Source organism: Microcebus murinus, chromosome X (assembly GCF_040939455.1).
Source record: "Microcebus murinus isolate Inina chromosome X, M.murinus_Inina_mat1.0, whole genome shotgun sequence".
Classification (NCBI taxonomy): Eukaryota; Metazoa; Chordata; class Mammalia; order Primates; family Cheirogaleidae; genus Microcebus; species Microcebus murinus.
The window spans coordinates 46,435,509-46,460,337 of record NC_134136.1 but is presented as its reverse complement, the minus strand read 5'-3'; the positions used below and the strand labels follow the sequence as shown (position 1 = coordinate 46,460,337).

The 24,829-nt window shown below is 43.4% G+C and overlaps 2 protein-coding genes across 8 annotated transcripts in view; one reads left to right on the top strand and one right to left on the bottom strand.

Moving 5' to 3' along the window:
• SEPTIN6 (septin 6) overlaps positions 1 to 24,829 on the top strand; it is a 67,340-nt gene that overhangs the window by 8,317 nt on the left and 34,194 nt on the right. For all 7 annotated transcript variants that reach the window (XM_012739272.2, XM_012739216.3, XM_012739264.2 and 4 more), the window contains exons 2-3: positions 6,236 to 6,350; positions 14,292 to 14,487. In XM_012739272.2, coding sequence (XP_012594726.1) covers positions 6,236 to 6,350; positions 14,292 to 14,487 — 311 coding nt within the window. The remainder of the gene's footprint in view (positions 1 to 6,235; positions 6,351 to 14,291; positions 14,488 to 24,829) is intronic.
• RPL39 (ribosomal protein L39) overlaps positions 1 to 24,829 on the bottom strand; it is a 362,820-nt gene that overhangs the window by 310,826 nt on the left and 27,165 nt on the right. The gene's annotated exons all lie outside the window — the stretch shown is intronic.

Genomic DNA, 24,829 nt, shown 5'->3' with positions numbered 1-24,829 from the left:
CACCATACCCAGCTATTTTTTCTTATTTTTTGTAGAGATGGGGGTCTTGCTCTGTTGCCCAGGCTGGTCTTCAACTCCTGGCCTCAATTGATCCACTTCATCCTCCCAAAGTGCTGGCATTACAGGTGTGAGCCACCATGCCCAAGTGAATAGTTTTTTTAAGACCATAGCCAAGACCAAATTTTTAAAAAATAAAATGACGTTTTTTTCTTGTTTATAAAATATGCCTATTGTAGGAAATTTGGAAAACACAGAATAGCAACATCACCTACAACCCCTCTACCCAAAAATAACCACTGATATAATTTTGATATATATTCTTCCAATCTTTTAAAAAAATGTATGCATACTTTCCTCCCATCGTTGGGATGATCCTGTGTATACAGGTTGGGTTTTTTGTTGTTGTTTTGCCTAACAGTATTTGATCATGTCATTAAATATTTTTAGAAAATATTTTTATTGGCTGCTTAATATTTCATCGTGTATCACTGAACTGATGAATTGGGTTTGGTATCTTTTTTTATGCATTGGTTTTGGTAGATTTGCAGGACTGGGGATGGAGGTGGAGAAAGAGAAGGTGTGAGAGCTTGGGCCCACTAGTAAGTGACTGATGAGGCTGCTAAAAAGAATCCTATTTCAGGGTTTTTGTCCTTTCCTAGCATTTGGATGCAAAAGGCCAAAGGAGGAAGTTTAGGAAAAGCCTAGTCATCAGCAGTGAATTTCAAACTTTTTGCTCTCATCTTTCAGAATGACAGCTACTAACTTAGCCACCCTGCTTTTAAGCAGAGGCAGGAAATTCGCCATTGACACAGATGCACCCTCAGTTCCCAGAGGCCTCAGATACTGCTCACTTGCTCTACCACAGAGGTTGGAAGAGGGGCAGAGGGAAGAGGGCACCAGGAGTTGCCTACTTGGGTGCTTGTGTGACTTTACTTTTGGAATAACAGCAACGGAGGAAAGATGTATAGCTGGAACTGCCATAACTGGGTCTTCATAATATGTACCTTACGAATATTCAATTAAAAGACAAAATTGGTGTGTCCTCCGGAGAGGAGGCGGAAGAGAAAGAGAGCACTGTTTCTGCCTGTGATATGAAATGTGGTATAACGTATTTCAAAACCGCAGGTGACTGCAGATGAGGAGAAAACAGGAAATGTAATTGGGGAGGAGAGTGGGGGCTCTCTCAGTTCTCAGGAGCTCACTTTCATTTTGCCTTCCTTTTAGCTCCTCTCAGACTCTGCATCCTAATTACCCCTGCTGCAAAGCTGAGTGAGAACCCTCCTTTCTTATATTAAAAATGTCTTAAAATTACATGGGTAATGTGTGAATACATTCATGCTATGAAAGAATCAAACAATATAGAACTGTACTGACTACCTCCTTCACTAAGGCCCTATTTCCATCCCCTTCCCCTGAGGTAGCCACAGTTCTTGGTTTGGTGTGTGTCTTCAGTCCCCTGTCTATTCATCCACATCTATTTATGTGTAAGTACACATATGCAGGGCTGTTTGTGCATATATGGGCTTGTACTGTGCTTACTGTTCTACAACTTCTATTTTCTACTTTATAATATGTCTTGGAGGTATTCACATCAGTCTATATGAAACCACCCAATTTCTTCTTTAATGGCTACAAAATATGCCAGAATATGCATGTACCATAATTTAGTTAAATATTTTCCTATTGTCTTGCCAGACATTTAGGTTTTTTTCTAGGTTTTCAGTAATATAAACAATGCTGTAATAAATTTCCTTGGGCATAGATCTTTGTACAGATCCTGAGACAAGGTTGCAAGATTATGGGCAATGTGCAATTTTAAATTTCGGTGATTAGGCCTTTCCAGCATTGCAGTTCAAGCCTTGAATATGGCACCACCTGCCATTAAAGATGGCAACTTGAGGTTTTAGAGTCAGATGTGCTGAGCCAAGTTGCCAGTTCCATCTCCTCTTGTCCACATTATAGTCAAGGGAATATTCAGTTAACTGCAATCAAAGTAACCAGAACCTCAATTAATCAGGCCACTGATAAGGAGAAAGAGGAAAGGGATAAGGTATCAGAGATTAGTGAGAGAAGAGGGAAGAAACTTCCAGGGGCTGTCCTGGGGTCAGTGTACATTCAGTCCAATGTCCTGTCCTTTCTACCTCTACATATTTAGCTCTGAACAATGAGGACTGATATCCATAATGATGACCTTGACATCTTATAAGATTCATCAAAGCAAGAATGCATGGTGTTCACTAGACAGGATTTCCTAGAGCAGGAACTATACAAATTCATTTTTGAAGGCTTCTTAACTACAGGGATTGAGACAAAATGTTTGCTGCTTAAATCTCAGTTAGCGAGAAAAGCACATTAACCAGGTCCCATGTCCCCACTTCCCCTAACTCTTTAGGACACTGACTGGGTAAAAGATACAGAAGAAATAAGGATTCTAAAAGTCACCAGTGATCTTCACCAAATCCAAGTCAATGGCCATTTCTCTTTAATTCTTGACTTTCCCTTTGGCCTCCTGGTGATGGAAAAATATTGGGTTATCTCTTACTTTTCTCCCTCTTGGCAGAATTTTCTTCATCTTCCCCTTGCTTACTTGTGGGCATCTCCTATATTCAGTTTTTAGCTCTTCTCTCCCTGTGCTATCTCTTGGAGAACACATTGGGTTTCATACCTCTCACTCCTAAATTTATATCTAAGTCGTGAATTCTCCCTGAGCCTGCAATCCCGTATTCCTAACTACTTACTGGATTTCTTCCCCTGGCTATCTCACCATCAAATCAAAACTATCTTATTTTCCTTAATATATAAAATGGCTTTATAAAAGAAAGCCAAATATCCATTTTTTAAAAAATAGGCAAAGACATAAATAGGCAACCCACATAATACGTTCATAATATACATATGCAGTTGAACAATGAAAAAATGTTCTCCCTCACTAATATTATACAATGCAAATTAAATGCCATGATGTTATTTTGCAATGATTCAATGATGCAAAATAGTTGAAAAGCCTATTAAACTTAGAGTTTATGGGTAAAGAGGCATTCTCACATATCAGTGGTGGAAATGTAAATTTGTACTATTCCCTGCTGAATGATGTGTCATTTTGTACCAAGGTCTTTAAAACATGTATATTATCTTTTCATCCAGCAGGCTTCAGTTCAAAGAATTTAACTTAAGGAAATAATCGGAGATACCCTCAAACCTATGAGAACAAGAAATATTGTTTGTAATGTTGAAAACTTGGAAACATGCTAAATGTCTAGCAGTGGAAGACTGGTTAAGAAAATATGGCAAATTCCTGCAATGAGATGCTATATAGCAAATAAAAATGTTTTAGAAGTATGTTTAATTATTTGAGAAAACACCAATACTATATTGACTGTCAGATTATTAAGTCTGGCTATGAAAAGAAATATACAGGATTATCTCTATTTGTAAAAAATATATATACAGACTGGTGGGGAATACATATGAACACTAACAGTGATGATCTTTGGAGAGCGATGTTATGGGTGATTTTTATTTTCTCCTTTATAATTTTCTGAATGTTCTAAAATTTCTATAGGGAATATTGATTACTTTGATAAAATTAAAAACGTAATAAGTGTAATTATTTTAGTAACAGATTATTTAAAACCAGACTTCTGGACATCTGCACTAAACAAACTCCATTTCCTTCCTAGCTTCCTTCTGTCCATCCATGGTATTGTCAGTCCAAGTCCCCAGGCTTTGCTCCCTCAACCCCCTGCCCGTCACTCATCCCTTGAGTCTCATCCCTTCTCTTGGACATCTCTCATATTAGTTCACTCCTTTTGGGTCCCAAGTCAGGTCAGTTCACTTCAACCAGCATTTATTGTCACAGTGTCTGGATGTCACTCTGCCGGCTCAACATTATTAGAGCCATCTCCTCATATGTCTCCCTGCCCCTAGTCTTTCTGGCCTCCAATCAAACAAACACCCTGAGGCTGGAATGATCTTTTATAAACACTATCTGTATCATGGCTCTTTCTGCTCAAAACACTCAAAATCGCCCCAAACCCCATTGCCTAGGGAATGAAGCCCATGCTCTTTTCTTCTTCTCTTTAGGGCTCTTTGCATCACTGTGCTAGGTAGGAGGTAATGAGAGGTTTCTGTTAAGTTTTGGCCATGAAGTAAATCTTCAGGGATAAGGTGTGGAGCTCTCCCCACTGCCCTCCACTTCTTCGGTTTGAAACTTCCTTTCCCCTTCGTTTTGGCTTTGGAGCACTTGCAGTTTCATGGTGCTGAATTTGGAGACCGGAAGAGGCAGTCAGGGGTGATAAAATATGGCCCAGGAAACCTCAACTCTGAGGCTGTCCCAATTTCCCGTGTCTGCTGCAGAGGAGGCTCCACCAAGAAAGCATTTTGGCTGTTAAGTTCCTGTCTCCCCTGCAGTGTTGAGGATCAAGAACCAACAGTGGGAACCTTTACCGCTTACTTAGTTTGCTTTCATAAAAAGAAGATGGGGCAAGGGGAAGGGGAAGCAGAAAGGGGTGAATGTAGAACAAAGCTGTGAATGATGTGAGCCCCTCATGAAACTCAGCTGTCTTCGGGGGGCCCTCTGGGGCACAGAACACACCAACTCTGACTGAATGATGGCAGATGGTCGTCTGTCAAGAATGCTCCGCTGGGAGTGTGTGGGGTGAGATGTGTGAGGGTAATGAACTTGCCAGATGGCAGTCACTGCCACTAGCCCTGTCGCTTGCTTTTGGAGCATTGGATGACACCGATGGGAGTGGGATCCCAAGCTATGTAATGGGGATAGCTAGCGACCAGTCCTGACGAGGTCGGCTGCCTCGAGGCTCCTCCTCCATCACAGCCCATCCCTCTTGGGGTGAAGACGTGCTCTTATTATGGACCTAGTCTAAAAGCAGGGCCAGTCCAACAGAAGAGCTGCCTACTAGTGCTGCCTGGGATGCTGGTGCCCCTGCAGGCCTCCTGGCATGGATCATGTCCTTTTTGGATTGCTCTTGGCATCTTTCTGGTTATGGAAAGCTTGGTGCAGCTCCACCCAACAGAAACTCTGACTCCTTACATAGCCCACCCATCCGTCTTGTCTAGCTTGGCTGTCTCCAGTTTCCCGTCTTCTCTCTTCTCACCTCCCTTCCCCCGTGGCTGTTGGCAGTTGGCACATTTCTTGAGTACATGCAGGCCCCTTTTATCCTTACCCCTGGCTCCTTGGAAGTCTGCCCCAGTTCGAGGCTCTCCTTGTTTTGTAAAACCATTAACGGTAAAAAGCTTTGGGCCTTGCAGAGGAAGCAAAGGCCCTCTGCTTTCCAGGTCTAGAAGTGCCTTGTCTGACCCCTGTGGAGTCAGGGGAATCAGAGTAAGCATGGAGGCAGCTCTCTTTACGTGTAGGAAGCCACGAGTGTTCCATGGCATTACTGGTCAGGTCGGGGGGCTTAAAGGATAACCTTACAGTGCAATATCAACAGCAGCTACTGTTGACCGAATGCTTACCGCTTGCTAGGCACTATGCTAGGTGCTTGGGGAACGTTATCCTATATAATCCTCACACTGACAATTCCTAGTTTCCAATTTTACAGAGGAGGCGCCTCTTGAGAGAAGTTAAGTAACTTGTTGGAGGTCACACAGCCAGAAGGTGGCGGAGATGGGGCTCTAATGCAGACCTGCCTGGTTTCAAAGCCTGTGCTTTTAACTTCCACACTGTGCTGCCTTCAGAGATCCCCAAAATGCCCTAGAGAGAGGATTCATTACTTTTTAAAGTCTTTTTTTAATATTTGCTGAACACTTGTGCATGTATTAAGCTTGTTACATGTATTAGTACATTTGACCAGTCACCCCAGGTATGCCGTATTATCTCATAGAACAGACATGGAAGGAAGCAGTGTCAGAGAGGTTACCCAGCTTGTAAGTGATGGAGGTGAGATTTGACCCCAAGTCTGTGAACCTCCAGTGCCAGCATTCACCTCCCTGACCCCGCTGTCCTGCCCCTGAGAAGCCCCCTTTGTAATTTGCTCTGTCTAGAAGTGTGACGTTCATTACTGAGCCTACAGGATGCCTATACCCCCCAAATCCATGATTTCCAAGCCGATGGGCCATTTTGTTTTGGAGCAGGGAGTAGCTGAGGGAAGAGATGACACAGTGGGCCTGGGCGGGTGTTACTTCCTAGCACAGAGAGCATTTGGATGGAGAAGTGAGACCCAGATTGCTTTTAAGCACATTTTCATTTTCTTCCCTCCCTCCCCTTCCAAATTAGGGTGAAGGTTGCCGAACTGTCCCCCTGGCTGGACATGTGGGGTTTGACAGCTTGCCTGACCAGCTGGTGAATAAGTCAGTCAGCCAGGGCTTCTGCTTCAACATCCTGTGCGTGGGTGAGTATTTCCATAGCAGGAAATTCTATTACAGAATATGGATCCTTAATGGCTGGATGTGGCTTTGCAGGTAATTAGGTTAAATAGTGTGCCATTCTGATCTAGTTGCAAGAGTGTTCTCCCCCTCTTCTTCTTTTATCCTTCTATTGGCTTTTGTAAACAGCGGGCTGTCATTACGTTTTCCCCTGGTCAGACCAGAATATGGGGCCATATCTTGGGGGAAACTGAGCTATGTGAGACCCATTGGAAATTTTGTAAGGGAACCAGCTAGCTCAGTTATTGCCGTCAAGTTCATTTTGACTACAGAAGGGAGGAGCTAGGGCAGAGTTGGAAGGGAGGTGATGGCTGAGGAAAGATGCCTGCCCACCAGCTGTGGGCAGTAGGTTAGGTCTGTCTTGTTTCCTCTGCAGCTTTGCTGTGCTTGGTACAGTTTGAGCTCAAGTGCAGGCACCACACAAGCTGTGTGCAAAGTTCTTTTATTCCCTTTACCTATATCTCTGTCTAGACCTTTAATCTCAGTGGTGGTCACAGCTCAAAGTGAGTTCAGTAATGTTTGTGAAATGAATAAATGAGTGAACCCCACGGGAGCCACTCATTATGCTTCTCAAATACTTTCTAACATTAGCTCTTTTGGTCCTTTCTGAGACTCTGGGAAGCATTTGTATCCTCATGAAACAGGTAGAGACCCAGAAACTTGGGGAGGTTAAGGATTTACCTAAGGCAACACAGGAAAAGTGGTAGAGCCATAACAAAGACCTAGACCTGGTTGACTCCTTGTCCCTCCCACTGCTTCTCTAACTGCTGCCAGCAACATGTCTTGAAGACACAGAAGCACTCTAGAAACCCTTTCACACCAATCAAACAAATATGGGGGACAACAGTTCCTTGATAGTCTTGAAGAATCTCTCCTTAGAGCCAAGTGTAGTAGTACATGTAGCTACTTGGGAGACTGAGGCAGGAGGATCGGTTGAGCCCAGGAGTTCAAGGTCAGCCTGGGCAACATGGCAAGGCCCTGTCTCTAACAAGAAAGAAAAAAAAAAAAAAGAATCTCTCCTTAGACCTTAAAAATCCCAAATTTGCAAACACAATCTTAACATATAATTTTCACCTACAGTGCAGGAAAGCATATTTTCAATGACCTCCTTCTGAACCTTAATTATATAAATACCATAATAAAGTCAGTTTTCACATTGGCTGGAATACTCAAAAACAAACACTTCTTCTAAATTGCCTTTTCTTATTTTTGTATAGAATGTATGAGGACCTTATTCACATTGTAGATCCGAACCACCTCTAAAGTTGATATTTTACTCTTTAATGTATTCAAAAAGTCTGTTATCTCGCTAAGGGCATTCATTTTCTGGAGCTCTTTTTTTTCCTCCTCCTCCAATCCCAGCACTTTTTTCCAGGTCGTTTTCTGTAGGAGAATCACTGCTTGCTCAAGGACAAATAGAGAACAATGGATGACAGGCAGTCAACTCACTCACATGCATTAGCCTTGGAACCTATGAGATGAAAATATGTGCTTCACAGAGTTATGCATCAGGGGCTTTAGAGTCCAGATCTAGGCTGTTAATTCTTCAAATGCTGAAAGTCTAACTTATGATTATGATTAGGTGCTATTAAGAAAGGAATACAAAAATGAATAGAAGTCATAGTGACCAACATTAAGAGCAAATGCCATCACATCCAGTATTACCACTACCAAATCTCTGTTGAACTAACAAGATCGCCAATCTTTGGCTGATGGCCAACTTACTTTGTGTAATATTTGATTACTTCAATATTTCAGCACAAACATATCAGATTCCCTTGGCATTCCTCCCAGAGCTCCATATGACCTGTACTGAATTGGAGGAGATGAGAAGAGAAATGACAGACTCACTCTCAGTGACCTTTCAACCACGTGCAATTGACTGAGCTAGTAAAGTTTTAGGAGGGAGGCCGTGTGAATCAGAATGGCTCTCTGAGGGCAGAAGTGTAGGGTAATTTGACACGTGGATCACAGGCTCCCCTAGGGCCCAGTGGAAGAGGCAGCCAAGCTCAAGGCAGAGTGAGTGAGAGAAATAGTAAACCCCTGTCCTCTAGTTCCCACCCAGACATTGTACAGCTACAACTACTTCAGTGTGCACCAGCTGGGATGGAATTGTTTAAGTGCCTGGGACAGATTCTCTAAGAAGGGAGAGGTAGGAAGAATATGCTCTCACCCCCAGGAATCATACTCTCTCTCCTCCCACTTGTCAAGTTTCAGGAAATGGCTGCCTCAGTAGCTCCCCTCTTAGACCTGCAGGTGCAACCATTGGATAAACCAGCCTAGACCGGGCTAATTCCATTCCCCATTCTTGATCCAAAAAATCCTGACCTCTTGCTTTGCTCACAATCCTGTCAGTATGCAAAGAAACCACAATTTGGACCAAGGTCACGAGCAGCTTAGAGTGGCTCTGAGGCAGCAATGTCAGCCCAGCCATGGGGCTGGGTCCAGTCACTGACCTGGCAAAGGATCCATAGATTCACTGCTAAAGGTGATCTTTTCTCTTGCAGGGCTTTCCATGGCCATACTTTCATGCCTACTGCCTGTGTGTAACTGTCAAGTTGACTGCCTTAATGACTACTATAAAAAGATTCTGTTTGGGCATAGAATATATTCCCCCAAAGTATTTTCTTTTCTTTTCTGAGACAGCATTTTTTGCTGTGAAATTATGATAGCATTGGCTTTGATTATTAACAGGGACCTAGAATATTTTCACATTGTTTTTGTTTGTTAGATTTTTGTTTTCTTAGAGACAGGGTATCTGGAGCCCAGGCTGGAGTGCAGTGGTGTGATCGTAGCTCACTGCAGCCTCAAACGTCTGGATTCAAGTGATCCTCCCACCTTGAGTAGCTGGGACTACAGGAACACATTTGGCTAATTTTTAAATATTTTTTGTAGAGGCAGGGTCTTGCTGTGTTGCCCAGGCTATTCTCAAACTCCTGGGCTCAATCCTCTTGCCTTGGCCTCCCAAAGTGCTGGGATGTAGGCATGAGCTAGCAACAGTAATGGCTGTGAGGAGCACAAAGGGTCATAATCATAATATTTACTTTGAAGCTGCTCAGGATTCCAGGCTCAATTAGGCTCTGTTGAACTTGGAATAAAAACATGCCAGAGAAGCAGATTGAGGTAAGCCTACAGGAGGAGGGGAAAGGGCAGCTAGCATTCTATTAAGGTCAGGGGCCAATTGTTTCATCCCTCTGTCTCTGGGAAAGGCAGCTGTTAACCTATCTAAGAGAAGGTTGCCAGCAGTGGTGTGCTGATCAACATCTAACAACCCATCTCAGGAAAAAGATTGCCATGATTTGGAGCATCTACTGATTTCTGTGGTGTCATTGCTACTACTGTAGCTGATTTTAAGCTACCAACGTGATGTCACTGCACGTGGGCTTGGGAAGAGATGCAGGAAGCGGACGAGCCAGCTCCAGCACATTACTGTCTGCCAGGCCTCTACAAGATCAGGAAGGAGAAAGTGCAAGGTCACAGAGCCAGGCATGACCTTGTCCCTTTCCATAGGCTCGCTTGGCTAACTGGAGTTCCTGGAGTGTTTCCTTTTGGACACCTCCCTGTTGAACTCAGAGACATTTCTCTTGGCTTATTCCAACATTCAGAGCCAACAGAGACCTTAGCTCCATGAGAACAGGGATTGTGGCTACCTTGTTCATTGTTGTATCCTCAGCCCCTATAACTGTGCCTGGTTCCTATTATAGGCTTTAGAAATACTTGTTGAGTGACTGAATGAACGTATTATACCTACAGGCCTTGCTTAGAGCACTTTGACCTGCCTGGATTCAAATGCTGGCTCTGCCACTTATTAGTTTGTGACCTTGGACCGGTTACTTACTCCACATTTTGTAGATGAGGAAAGTAAGGTGCAGAGAGGCTGAGGAATTGGTGCAAATTCACACGACTAATAAGTGGCTTGGTTAACCCATCTGCAAATTGAGGACAAAAGGTAGTATCTATCTCATAGGCTTGGTATTTTTTTATTATTTATTTATTTATTTTTGAGACAGAGTCTCACTTTGTTGCCCAGGCTAGAGTGAGTGCCATGGTGTCAGCCTAGCTCACAGCAACCTCAAACTCCTGGGCTCAAGCAATCCTCCTGCCTCAGCCTCCCAAGTAGCTGGGACTACAGGCATGCGCCACCATGCCCAGCTAGTTTTTTCTATATATATTAGCTGGCCAATTAATTTCTTTCTATTTATAGTAGAGACGGGGGTCTCACTCTTGCTCAGGTTGGTCTCGAACTCCTGAGCTCAAACGATCCGCCTGCCTGGGCCTCCCAGAGAGCTAGGATTACAGGCGTGCGCCACCGCACCTGGCCCTCATAGGCTTGTTGTAAGGAACACATAAGAACATATATGTAAAGAATTTACAGCAGTGTCTGGCACATAGTAAGTACTCCATAAACAATAGTTCTTATTATTATTACTTCAATCCTCATTTTAGGGAAAAAGAGGCTGGAACCCAGAGAGGGAAAAAGGCTTAGCTCAGGTCACACAGTAATTTAGTGCTAACTTGACTGGGAATCTTCATTTCATAACTTGCAAGGTTTTAATTGCACAAGATGGAGGGTGCAAATATTAACAGTGACTAAGGAAAATGGCTAAGCTTTTATTTTTTATTTTTAAATTTTTTTTTTTAGAGACAAGGTTTCAGTCTGTTGCCCAGGCTGGAGTGTAGTAAGTAGCACAATCATAGCTCACTGCAACTTTGAACTCCTGGGCTCAAGCAATCCTCTCGCCTCAGCCTTCCAAGTAGCTAGGACTATAGGTATGCACCACCATGCCCAGCTAAGCTTTTCTTTATTATACAGGTTTGTAATGCATGGGGGTCGACATCGGACTATCCTAGGAAGTATAGTTTGAAAAAGCATATTTCATATTAAATGCTTTAAATTTAAAATTATTTTTTAAAAACTTGTTTCCAGAATACTATCTATATTGAGCAAAGTGAAATGAAATCCTCTTGGCTGGTGGAGCATGCTTTAAAAGGGCTCAGAAACCCTATTGTCCACTATGAGCAGCTCTGGGAAGGCTGGAGAGGAGGAGAGAGAAATTGACCCCTTGGGACTCCTCAGGTTTCCTGCTGGAATCTAATTGCCAAGTCCCCACCTTCCTGCAGGGGTGTGGAATCTGCTGACCTGATCCCAGTTAGGCCACGTGTATCTCCCCGCCTAATTCAATACTGAGCCCAGGGCAGCCGTGGGAGGGGACAGCATCCTAGGCTCAGGCTGGGTCTGTGCCAGCCATTGAGAGAAAGCCTCCCCCACCCCCAGGCTCCGCGCTGATGGAAAACTGGAACTGGAACGAGAGCACTCCATAGCCACAGGACGAGCTTGCTTGCTTTTCTGCCCTCTTCTAATACTGCATTTATCTCGATTCCCTAGATACCTGCAAGTTCTTTTCTTCCAGACATTCATTATTTGGCATCTAATTTCCACAGCCCTTTTGTGCTGGCAGGCATTTGGGTGGTCATTTTTCGTGCCGTTCCTCCCTGCTGCATGCCCTGCCCTGCCCTGCCCTGCCCTGCCCAGCCTGGCCCCCATTTCTCCAGCTGTGCAAACAGGGTGGGTCCCTCACTCTACAGTGCCGCTCCTGAGGCGTTCTGTGAGAAACCTTGGGCTAAGGCACCCTTGGGAGTTCAGGAAGATGCTGCCCAGCCCCTGCTCTCTGAGAATTCTTAGGATCAGGGAGCTGGGGAGCCCACTCTGGGTGCTGGGGAGACAGGGCTCACCACTCTCTAGGAAGTGCGGGGCATTCAGCAGGGAGCTCACAGAAGAGGAGTGGGGTTGGGGGTGTACATGGAATATTCATTAGGCACATACAAAGTTAGGTATCTCTAACCTGGGTGCCCAGAGGGGGGTGGTCAGTTGGGGCGAGGGACCCACCCTGTATTCCCACCTCAGAGGTGCTGGCCCCGTTTGCAGTTGGGCTGCACCCCACCTTGGATGGGGTGGAGGGGGGCTTATACATTCTGCTGCTCAGCCAAGTCTGTCACCTCCCACAGGCAAAGGCTTCACCTCATCACATTTTTCCTTAGACCCAAATACTTCCTGTTCCTTTAGGGGAGGAAAAAAGGGGCCTCTTCTTGGAGAGTCTTTGTTGCTAATGGGTATAGCAGACCCTGGCTGGAAACATGATCTATGTGAGGAACCATTTCCTCCGCACCCTGACAATCTATCGAGTTAGTCAGACCTGGCTATGAAATTGAGCTGGAGGGCTGGGTAGCCAGGCTGAATTGAATGTTCTCCTTGTTCGTTCTCTCTCTTTCTCTCTCTCTCTCTCTCTCTCTCTCTCTCTCTCTCTCTCTCTCTCTCTCTCTCTCTCTCTCTCCCTCCCTCCCTCCCTCCCTCTCTCCCTCTCCCCTCACTCCTCCTCCCTCTCTCCCTCGCCCCCTCCCTCCCTCCCTCTTTTCTCCCTCTCCACTGAGAGCTCTCATCATAGACAGATATTTTAAAGTGCCTCCTGCATTCATAGCTCATTACTCTGGATAAAAAAGGTGTGGAAGATCCAAAGCTGGACACACCCAGAGGGTGGAGGGGAGATGGAACATTTTCGGTTTCGCATCATGCAGCTCTAACCCTAGCCTTGGACCGCAGATGTGTGCTGTTGGTCCCCAGGGCAGGATTTGTCCAGTGCAAACCCACTCCCGACTGTGAAGAGAAGTCAAAGCTCACATCCCCCAGGTTGGAGGGAGGGAAAGAAGAAGAGGTATGAAGATAGCAGAATAGCAGGATAATCTATGAATATGTATTCAAAGGGCAATCCTGAGTGATTAAGTACTGACTCTTTTATTCCTGGTATTCTTGAGTCACTTGGTATAGGCTGAGGGCAGGCTAAATACAGTCTGGATTTGTGAAGATTATAAACGGTTTTAGTGTACAGCCTAGCTTGTAACCTCATATTAGATTCCTGCCTAACTCCCATGTCACCAACTTCCCTTCAACTCATGACTTCTTGTGTTGTCCCATTCCCTAAAGACTCCTTGGCTCCGGCAATGGCTGGATATCCCTTGGTGTCCCAGGAGTGAGCTCCCCAAACCTTCACCAGTCTGCGACAGCCTTTCCCCTACTCATCTCCCTAGTGTGAAATTCAAGACTTTTGAAATTCCAATGGTTTAATTTATTAGTATCCCTGTAGCCTGGTAGTTAAACAAACAAATGGCTGGTTTGTTTGAAATTTAAGGAGAAGAATAATTTGTAGCCTGCTAAGTTCCCTCCCTATTAGCTAAAAATGGTCTTGCTGCAAGCTGAACCAGGCTGGGAGGAAAAGCCAAGGGCCCACACAGTCTTGCACAGCCTCGCCTCTGGGACACACATCCACTGCATCCACACGGGGCTGCAGGGGGGAGAGGTGGGGACTGGGACAAGATGTTTGTTTGATAAGAGACTACTGTCCCTTTAAAAATTGTTTTTACAGCCTGAGCAAAAGTGAGAATGCAGCTCTACAAAAAATAGAAAAATTAGCCTGGTGTGGTGGCTCATTCCTGTAGCCCCAGCTACTCGGAAGGCTGAGGCAAGAGTATCGCTTGAGCCCAGGAATGTGAGGTTGCTATGAGCTATGATGATGCCATGGCACTATAGCCTGGACAACAGAATGAGACCGTGTCTCCAATAAACAAACAAACAAACAACGAAAAGCAAGTAACAGAAAAAAATGGAAGAAGGAAATGAAAACCACCCCAATTCTACTATCTGATATGACTACTGCTGATTTATTGATTGCAGTTCCTTTCTGTCTTTGCCATTTAACTGAGATCATGCAGTCTGTATACTTCTATATGCTTTTCACTTCGTGTTTTATCATGTACATTTTTCCCATGTGAATAAATGCACATCTGAGGCATGATATGTAAGTGCTGCACAGTCACCGTGTGAATGGGCCATAATTTATCCTTTTGGTTTTCAGGAGAGACTGGTTTGGGCAAGTCCACCCTCATGGACACCCTGTTCAACACAAAGTTTGAAGGGGAGCCAGCCACCCACACACAGCCAGGTGTCCAGCTTCGGTCCAATACCTATGACCTCCAAGAGAGCAATGTGGGGCTAAAGCTCACGATCGTTAGCACGGTGGGCTTTGGGGACCAGATCAACAAGGAGGACAGGTAAGGAAGGTGGTGTGGTGGGGAGGTTGGGAGGGCGCCCCAGGGAGAAGCTCACCACGGGGGTCTTGAAGAGAGAACAGGTGCTGAGCCCCAGCTTATCCTCCCAGCATGACATGAGCAGCACTGCCCCTGCCCAGGGTCCCTGTCTACAGCAACTGTTCCGCTCCACACACATGGCACCACACACATGGCAAAAAGAAGGGTGTCTTTCTAATATACTTGGGTGGGATCTCAATTCCATTCAACAGACATTTATTACGATCCTACCTTCTGCATGTACTGCTGAGCTCTGACAGTCTAGAAAGGACTAGGAATGCCCTTGAGGCATTCACGGGTGAGACAGGTTTTAAGCAAATAATTTCCGCAGAGTTAATACGTTCTGTAAAGGACAGGGTACAAAGAGGTAAAAGACAAGTTACAATGAGCACACAAAGGTGAAAACAGTCAGTTCCATGCGGGGAGGTCTCAGGAAAACCTTCACAGAGGATGTGCACCCTGAGCTGACGCTTGAAGGACAAATTATTTTTGCCAGACCGACAAGGGAAGGGAAAGGAGGGCATTCCAGGCAAAGGTAACTGCTTATAAAAAGGGGAAGTGATGTGGAGGGTTCTGGTATGTTCTAGGGAACTGGAGCTTGCTCTGTTTGGCTAGATGCTGTGAGGCTAATGAGCTTCAGGGCTCTCACTTGCACAGGCCCCGTCCAAGGCCCTGTAATGAATTTTTAGCCATAACATTGTATTATCTGTCGTAGAGGGTCCTTCACATTGTATAAGTGTAAGGCCTGGAGAAACCTGGATCTGCCCAAGGGCTAGCACTTGGAGCGAGGGGGTGGGGGGAAGTGGGGGAAAATGCCCCTGAACAGGTAAGTAGGAGCCAGATCATGGAGGGATTCATAGAATGTGCAGATATGGGAAGCACTGGAAGGTTTTAAGAAGTAGAATGATGTTGTCTGATTGGCCTTTGAGGAAGGCACTTTGGCATAGTCTGGAGACAGAAGAGCAAGAAGACCAATTAGGAGGTTATTGGGCCAACTGGATTGAGGCGAAGGGGTAAAATAGGTGCTGAGATAGGGAAGAGGAGACAAATTTGATAAATATTGGCCGGTTAAAAATCAACAGGACTTGGTAGAAACTTGGTGGGGAGTTTTGAAGGCAAAAGAAGAATCTAGAATGTGAGGCCCACATGTCTGGCTTTGGAGAGTGGACACGTGGTGGTGGCATTCCATAAGAGAGGTAATATAACAAAACCAACTTTTGAAATAATAAGCTCTGTTTTGGACACGTTGAGTTTGACCTGTCTGTGGAATATTGAGATACACAATGACCTTCAGCAGTAGGCAGTTGAACATACCGAGCTGGAGATCAGAAGAGGGTCTAGGCTGGAAATACAGAATTGGGTTATCAAGTTAGAGGGGATATGTTCCTACTGTGAACACGTATAAGATCACCCAGGGGTCAGAGCAGAGTGAGAAGAATGTTGGGCTAAAGACATCCTGAAAACAAACTGAACGGGGAAAAGCTGAGAGGTAGGAGAGGGCCAGGAGAGACTGGGGGGATCTGAGAATGTGTGTGAGTGAGGGCTAGAGTGAGGCTCAGAGATGAGGATGTGATGAGGGCTGGGGTCGGGTCGGGAATGGGTGAGGGTCAGGTACCATCTGCATTTAACCCAAAGTCGCATGGTTATTACACATGCTCATCTTAGAAAGGGCCATTCATCATTTTGAGCAAAGTGTCTGGTCATCCTTTTGAGGATTCTCTTGCTTCTTAGATGAACTGTATGTCAAATTCTTTAATTTTTTCCATAAAGCTACAACAGCCATCCATACTCATTTCCTTATAATGGATAAATATATGTAGCTTCTTAATAACTGAACTGAATTCTGTTTCCATCTGAAATTCTAGAAGAAGGACACCACTGCTTTTTATAGGCTTACTTATTGTGCTAATCATTTTTGGTTGAGAATAAATTAGACCCCGGGGAATGGGGATATTTGGGCCACAATATGAGTGCTTAATCTCAGCTGCAGGTTGCTCAGGAACTGCTCAATTCAGTTTCTCACAGTTCTTTCAGTTACATACATTTAACATATCTGACATTGGACAACACCTTGATAATGGTGGCTTGGGAGGACTGAACCGATACTGCCCCTTAGAGGCGAATCTACCTCTGTTATTATTCGAAAATATTCTTATTGTTTTTTCCCTGATTATAAACATGATACATAGTCATAAAAAATCAAGTAAGTAGAAATGACAAGCTTTCCCTGAAATTGGGCTGGGGAGCGGAGGTGTGGAGTAAGCTCCAGGGATCTGTAATAACAAGCAGTGTTTTCTACATGGTGTCAAGGCCATTTCAGCATAAATATGTCAGTGCAGCTGTAGTGAAACAGGGCATCAAAATGCCCTGCTTTACCAGGGCATGTGAATACACTAGGGAGAGCAGCGAATAAGGCCTGATCTGCAGAAAGTTACCAATTAAAGGGTGCTATAGAAAAAGGAACCCAAGGGAGAGACTTAGAAGAACAGGATGGAGAAGGAAGCGCTTAGGACCTTGGGCTTTGTTCTCAGACAGACCTGGTTCGAATCCCATGGTGCCATTTTTTAGGCTAGGGATCTTGGAGAAGAAACTTAAATTCTCTGTTAGGGTGGAAAGCCTAGCAGGTGCTCATAGTGCGGGTGGAGAAAGATTTCTCATGCAGAGATTAAGATATATAAAAGTAAAAACATTTATTTTATCCTCTTAGAGGAGAGAAAGAGAGTGTGAAAGAGAGGGGGTGACCAGGGAGACGCAGCATCCCAAAGAAAGAGAAGGGGGTGCCAGCAGTGAGGCCAAATGGCTTGCTGGTTTTATGGGAACAAAAAGAAAGAGAAAAAATTAATAATGATTGTCGAGGGTTGAACCAGAAGCAGCTGTGGAGTAATTAGCAGGCAGCTGCTGGATGTCAGGTTGTCCCAGCTTTCTTGCTTTTTTGTGTGTACCTGGAGACTTGGCTATCTCTGAAATGTAGTCAGGCTTATTGCAGGGGATGTGATTTTGGCCTGCGATATGATTTTGGGCAGGAAACTGAGGCTGGTAGTTTACTCCCCTGCTGTCCATTCTGGGGCATCTCAGGAACACCTTGAGGCTATAAAACAAATTCTAAAGGCAGTTGCTGGTGAATGTAAAGAGAAAGATTTACATTTCCTTTTTATCTCTTGGGCTCCTTTCACATGTTTGTGAAAACAGAATCCCTGCAGGTCTCCTACCAGCTAAGGAGAGAAAGAGCAGAGAGTAGGCACAGCTCGAGATGATCTTTAGATGTTATTAGGAAATTGCTGGATTGGATATTTTTCTGTGATTTCAGCAAGTCTGCCCCTTTAATTATCTATGTCTCAGTTTTCTCACCTATAAAGTGATGATGGTGATAATCATACCTACCTTAGCGAGCAGTGGTGAAGCACATTTGACATGTACGTCATATGAAATGCTTAAACAATGCCTGGCACAGAGTGACTACCTAATAACAAACCAAATATATTATTATGATCATAATTTTTATTAATAGAAAAATGGAGGGAGAGTTGTATCATGTAGCATATGAGAGGGAATGACAAATGGTTTCTAGGAAGAGAAGAACCACAGGGTTTGGCGACATGAGTGTTATTAATACATTTAGGAATAATAATTTTAGAGGAATTGTAGCTAGACGCTAGAGTGCCATGATTGCTGAGAATAGGTGGTAAGGATATAAAGCCTTCAGACTAGTCAAAAGAGTAACAGGACAGAAAAGTGAATCCAAGAGTAGATCATGTTCTTATTGAAATTTAGCATATGTAAGTCAGCAGAGAAAGAATAGACTATTCAAGAAAGGATGCTGGGGAAAGAGGCAATCCATTTAGGAAGAAAATAAAATGAGACCTCCCACATAAACACCATTCACAAAAATAGATTCCCGTTGGACTAAAAACAAATTCTAAAAATATAAGGAGAAAATATCAGAGAATTTTTTTTATAACTTTGCAAGTAGAGAAGGCTTTTCTAATCATGACATAGAATTCAAAAGCCATAGAAGAAAAGATTAACAGATTTAAGTTTACTAAAATAAAAAACCTTGGTATATTGAAAGAGACCATAAATAAATGTAAAAACAAGCTACAGATGGGGAGAAGGTATTTGAAACCTATATTACAGACAAAGGATCCTTATAAAATGTAAAAAGAGAGCCTCAACAATTCCATGAGAAATAAACAATAATTGACAAAAGGGGGAATACAAATGGCCGATCAACATATGAAATGATGCTCATTCAATTTCCCCAATAATTAGAGAAGTGCAAAATGAAACAATGACATATTTTTTATCCATCAGATTTGCAAAAAGTAAAAGATGATATACACACTAGGTAATTTCCATTCATGCTGGTGGGAATGTAAATTGATACACATTTTTTGGAGAGCAAATTTGGCAGTATCTATTAAAATTTAAAATGTGAATAATTTATGTATGACCCGGCAGTTCCACTTTTAAGTATACAGCCTGGAGAAACAATTGCACATGTTCATGAGAAGCATACAAAATGGATGTTCACTGCAGCATTGGTTATTGAATAAAAAAAAATTTGAACAGTCTAAATTTCCATCAATAGAGCAATTAAATAAACCACGGTACAAGCATACCATGGAATTGTGTTTGGCAATTTAAAAAAATGAGGTAGATCAATATGTACTGACATGGATAGATCTCTAGGACATGTTATTAAGTGAAAAAAAAAGTTGTAGACTGATACACAGATCACGATGCCATTTGTGTAAATCTTCCCCTCTTGCCCCAATAAAATAACAAACATTTCTCTTTACTTATGTATGTAGTGCAGAGAAAAAGGTCTGGAAAGATAAACAACAACCTGAAAGTAGCAGCTACTTCTGAGGAAGGGAGACTATGTATTGCTTGCATATCTAAAAATAAATTAAAAAGAATAAAGTTTTTCAAAAGGAAGCAGATAAAATGAGTATAGACTGCTCATTTGAAAAGCTTGTCTGAGCTGGGAAAAAAAGATAAAACAGTGTCTAAAGGGAGACAAGGAGGTCAGGAGCGACTCTTGAAGATGGAAGAGATGATAAGGGCTTGAACAGGTGCAAAAGCTTCAAGGAGAGAAGGGGACAGATTCTGGAGAAAGAATCCACAAGATGTAGTAACCAAGTTGATGTGAGAGATCTAATTCAGTTTATAAACGACTAAATGTCTACTGCATGCCAGGTACACTGTGAGGTGCCAAAGATACTAAGAAACAAGGCACAGTCTTTAGTTAAGGAGCTTGCAGCTTAGTGGAAGGGACAAACATGTACACATAGTCTGCACCAGTGGAAAGTACAGTAACAGGAGTATGCATATGTGGGAACAGGAAGGGTAACAACTGGTCAAGCCTGATGGTAGGAGTATAGGGTGAAGGTTGATGAAAGGGGAGAGCAGGTGATCAGGAAAGGCTGGCCTAAGTCTTGTAGGATGAGCACAAGTTAGCCAACTGGCCTGTAGTGGGCATTTGTCCATATTTCTTGAATGAATACATGCATGAACGAATGAATGCATGAATGAAATAAATATACATTGGTGGGAGAAATAGAATAAAGAGAATACCTGTAAGTTTTCATCATTCAAAACCCAAAGTATCCATTGAATGTGTTAACTAGGATGTTGATGTACATAGAAAACAGTCTGCAATGTGTTGAGGAGTGAATGGGAAGTACAAAAAGAATAAATGAATAGATTATTCTTTTATAAAATCTCCATCCACCCATTAAATATTTGTTGGGCTTCTATTATGTGTCAGGCCTTATGGTAGGTGCAGGACAAACCTGACTGCTAAGGGAAGGAAAGACATAAGAAAGTAGTCCGGGAGAAGTGGGTGGTTGGGAAGGATTGGATTGAGGAAAGATTTGGGGTTTTTTGAGATGAGGGAACACTTAAATTAATAGATTTAGGGGAAAGAGTCAGTAGGAGGTGAGGAGATGGTAGATGAAGCAAGGATCCCAAATAGCCTGAAAGGGATGAGATCAAGTGCACAAGGGCAATGAGCCTGAATAGCATGAGGGACCCTTCATCTTCAAAGACTAGAGGGAAACAGGGAAGGGTTGGTTCATTTTTCGAGGACAGGTAGTGAGGCAGGAAGTTGAGGTAGTGTGAGCCTGGTGGCCTTGACTTTGTTGGTAAAGTAGGAGGTAAGACCATCTTATGAGAGTGAAGAGCTCGTGAATCAGTTTTGGAGCTTGAAGAAAGTGACGAAAGTTTGGAATGGCCAATGAGGGCAACGGAAGGGAGCTAAGGAAGCCAAATAAAGGGATTATCATGCTGCACTAGAGTCCCACAGAGGATGGAGACCATGCATTCATCGTGGTGTCAAGACCACTACTTTCTGATTGCTTCTAGCCTACTTGAGCAGCAGTGGTGCCGGAGCAGAGAAGGTAAACCGTGACGTTTCTTCAGTGTAGCAATTTTGTGGGAGGACAGGTGGCATGGAGATGAGGGTGTTAATAAAAAAGTAGTTCAGGTGACGGGTCCTGGGGTTCAGCCTGGGCAAAGAAGAAGATGAGGCCAGGAGGGGGCTGCTATCCTGTGAGATACTGGAGGGGTCCCGGTGCCAGAGGACTCTATGACGTGAAAGATTGGGTTTAGGAGAATTGAAGGCAAAAGAACTGGAAACGTGCACGGTTGCGGTCGGACAGTCAGGTGTTAGAGTGAGGATTTCTTGGGAGGAGCTGGTCTGGCTAATGATAAGGTGGGTGGGTGGCTGGAGTGGAGGGAGCTGAAGGTTCTGAAATTGACACGAGCAAGGAACGAAGAGGCCGAAGGTTGATAGGTTGTCCGCACACACATTGCAGTCACCCAGAATGGGGAGAAAGGCTGTGAGCCGTGTGCCACCAGAAGACGATGGAATAGGGCTGAGATGAAGAAAGGTTTTTATACCGAGGTGGAGGAGTGATGGTCTAGAAAAGGGACACGGAGGAGCCACATGAGGGCCCGCAGCACCTGACCCCAAGATGCACAGGTCGTGGGAGAATGAGAAGCCGAAACTGGAGTTGTCTGCTGGGTAATGGTGTCCTCAGTATGGTAAGAGGGTAATAAATTAGCTGTTGTCACTTTTAGCATTGGGCTGGTAGACCTGACCTTGGGATATCTTGACGTTGGTGCTTGAGATAGCTGTGTTTGAGTACAGTGTCTGTGATCAGGCCTTGTGGGTGTCCAACAGGGGAGCCTCCAATGGCTGTGTTTGCACAGAGGACTGGCTCAAGGGAGAAGTAGAAAACAAAGATGTCATTCAGGTGTCTAGAAAGTATGGTAGGAAGACAGTGATGACTGAGGCCATGGGAGTGAGTGAGACTACCCAGGGACAACGTGCATACAATGTGTACAATGCCAACAGAGGATGGTCTAGGATGCAACCACAGCAAAGACAGGCCAGGCCAGGAATTTATCTGAGGTGAGTGGGAAAGAATAGTTATATAGAGAGGTAAGACATAATGGTGTCAGTGAAGCTAGGGGACAGTGTTTCAAGGAGAGACCAGTAAACATTGAGAAAGATGACAACTGAAAAGTATTCTGTGAGAGGTAGTATTATTGTTTTCTGCAATATAACTATTTAGGAAACCCAAGGTAATCAGCTGAAAAACAATTCTAACAAATAATAGTTCGGTAAGGTAGCAGTCTCTACAGAAACATGCACAAAGCCATAGACTTCTTACAAACTAACAGTAACTGTTAGGGTGGCAAGCCTTGTAGGTGCTCATGGCCCGGGTGGAGAAAGATGTCACACACAGAAACTAGGATATATAAAAGTAAAAAAAAATATTTTATCTTTTATTTTTTTTTAGAGGAAGCCACATTTCCTCATATTTGATCTTCTTAGAGAAGAGAAAGAATGAGAGAGTGAGAGAGAGGAAACAGTGAGAGCCAGGCAATCCCAAAGAAAGAAGGGGCTGCCAGCAAAGAGGCAAAATGGTTTGCTGATTTTATGGGGACAAAAAGAAAGAAAAAAAAAAATAGTGATTGTTGTCAGTTGAAACTGAAGCGGCTGCAGAGTAATTGGAATAATTAGCAGGCAGCTGGGAGGTGTCAGGTTGTCTTGTTTTCTCTGTTTCTGGAGACTTGGTTATCTCCAAAGTGGCAGGGGATGTGATTTTGTCCCTGAGATAAGGTTTTGGGCAGGAAACTGAGGCCTGGTGTTTGCTCCTCTGCTGTCCCTTTGGGGGCTTCTCAGGAACTCCCTGAGGCTATATAGAAACAGATTCTAAAGGCTGGGAACCCGTGAATGTAAAGAGAAAGATTAACATTTCCTTTTTGTCTGTTGGGCTCCTTTGAGAGGATTGTGAAAATGGAACCCTGCAGGGTGCTTGCCTGCTGGGGAGAGAAAGAGCTGGGAGAGAGCTCATGATCCATGTTTAGCTGTTATTGGGGAAATTGCAGGATTAGATATTTTCCTGGTATTTCAGCAAGGCTGCCCTTTTCAATAACCAATTAGAAAGCATTATGAACAGAAGACCCTATTCACAATAAAAACAAAAACAAACAACCTCCTCTACCCACAAGACCCTACATAAGCTGGCCCTTGCTACCTTGCTTGCCTCATCCTTTATTATTGCTTTTTTTCTTGAGGTGAAATTCATATAACATAAAATCGACTATTTTATTTATAATTCTAATATTTTTTTCCTTTTTTTAAATTCAGCTCTTTTCAGAAGTTGTGCAAAAAATTGACTATTTTAAAGTGAACAATTCAGTGGCTTTTAATACATTGATAACTACCACCTTTATCTAGTTCCAAAACATTTTTTTCATCACCCCAAAAGGGAATGCATTAAACAATACTCCCCACTTCCCCACCCCTCAACCCCTGTAACCACTTCTATTTTCTATCTCTATAAATTTGATTATTCTAGGTGCCTTATATAAGTGGAATCATATAATATTTGTCCTTTTGTGTCTGGCTTCTATCACTTATTATGATGTCTTCTTCAAGGTTTATTCTCCATGTGGCAGCATGTAGCAGAATTTCTTGTTCTGGCTGAGTAATATTCCATTGTATGGATATTCTGCATTTTCTTTCTCTGCTAATCAGTTGGTGGACCTTTGGGTTGTTTCCACCTGTGGGCTATTGTGAATAGTTTATTCCCACTCCATTCACTAAGTCGCACCTCCCTGGCCTTCTTCCTGTGGCTTCTGCCTGAGGACCATTGTATCTTTTGTTATTCCCTCTGCCTGGAATGCTCTTCTCCCAGCCATCTCTCCATGGCTCGCTCATTCTCATCCTTGCAGCTCAAATGTCATGTCCTCAGGGGAGACTTCCCTGATCACTGTATTTAAAGTAGTTTTACCCCTAGTCATTTTTTTTTTTTTTGAGACAGAGTCTCACTTTGTTGCCCAGGCTAGAGTGAGTGCCATGGCGTCAGACTAGCTCACGGCAACCTCAAACTCCTGGGCTCAAGCAATCCTTCTGCCTCAGCCTTCTGAGTAGCTGGGACTACAGGCATGTGCCACCATGCCCAGCTAACTTTTTCTATATATTAGTTGGCCAATTAATTTCTTTCTATTTATAGTAGAGACGGGGTCTCGCTCTTGCTCAGGCTGGTTTCGAACTCCTGACCTCAAGCAATCCACCCACCTCGGCCTCCCAGAGTGCTAGAATTACAGGCGTGAACCACCACACCCGGCCCTTAGTCATTTTTTATCCCATTATCCTGTTGTAGTGTCTTCATAGTACATATCAATATCTGAAATGAATAAGAAGTATTGTCTAGACCAGGAGTTATTTTGTGTCACTGGCCCCTTTAGCAATGTAGTAAAGCCTACGGGCTCATTCTCAAAATAATGTTTCTAGATGCCTAAAATATACCAATTATACTAGAAATACAATTACCAAAATATTTAAAAACTGGGATTTAGTAATCCATGTGCATCTCTATCAATTCCTGAACTAATAATGTCTATATGCAGGCTTAATAATGATCAGAATTTAGAAGTTGTGATGCATCTAAGTGCTATTTTGGGATATTTGCAACAGCTGGACTAGGAAATGAAAATATCAGTGAGTTTTATTGGTTACAGAATCACTGGTACTGCTAACATTACTGTAGATTGTTACCTAGGTTTGTAACTGAAAAAACTGCTAAACTTTAGTTAGAGATTAGTGGGAAAGGTGTATTATTTTCTTATCCATGTTTATGGATCCTCTGAATTCTGTCCATAGATCCTTTGGAAGTCCGTGGACTCCAGGGTTAAGAACTCCTGCCTTGAAAGGTCAAAAATTATCAGTGGTGATGAAGAAGGGTAGAGTCTGTTGGAACTAATTTTGGTCAGAGATGGAAGATACCTA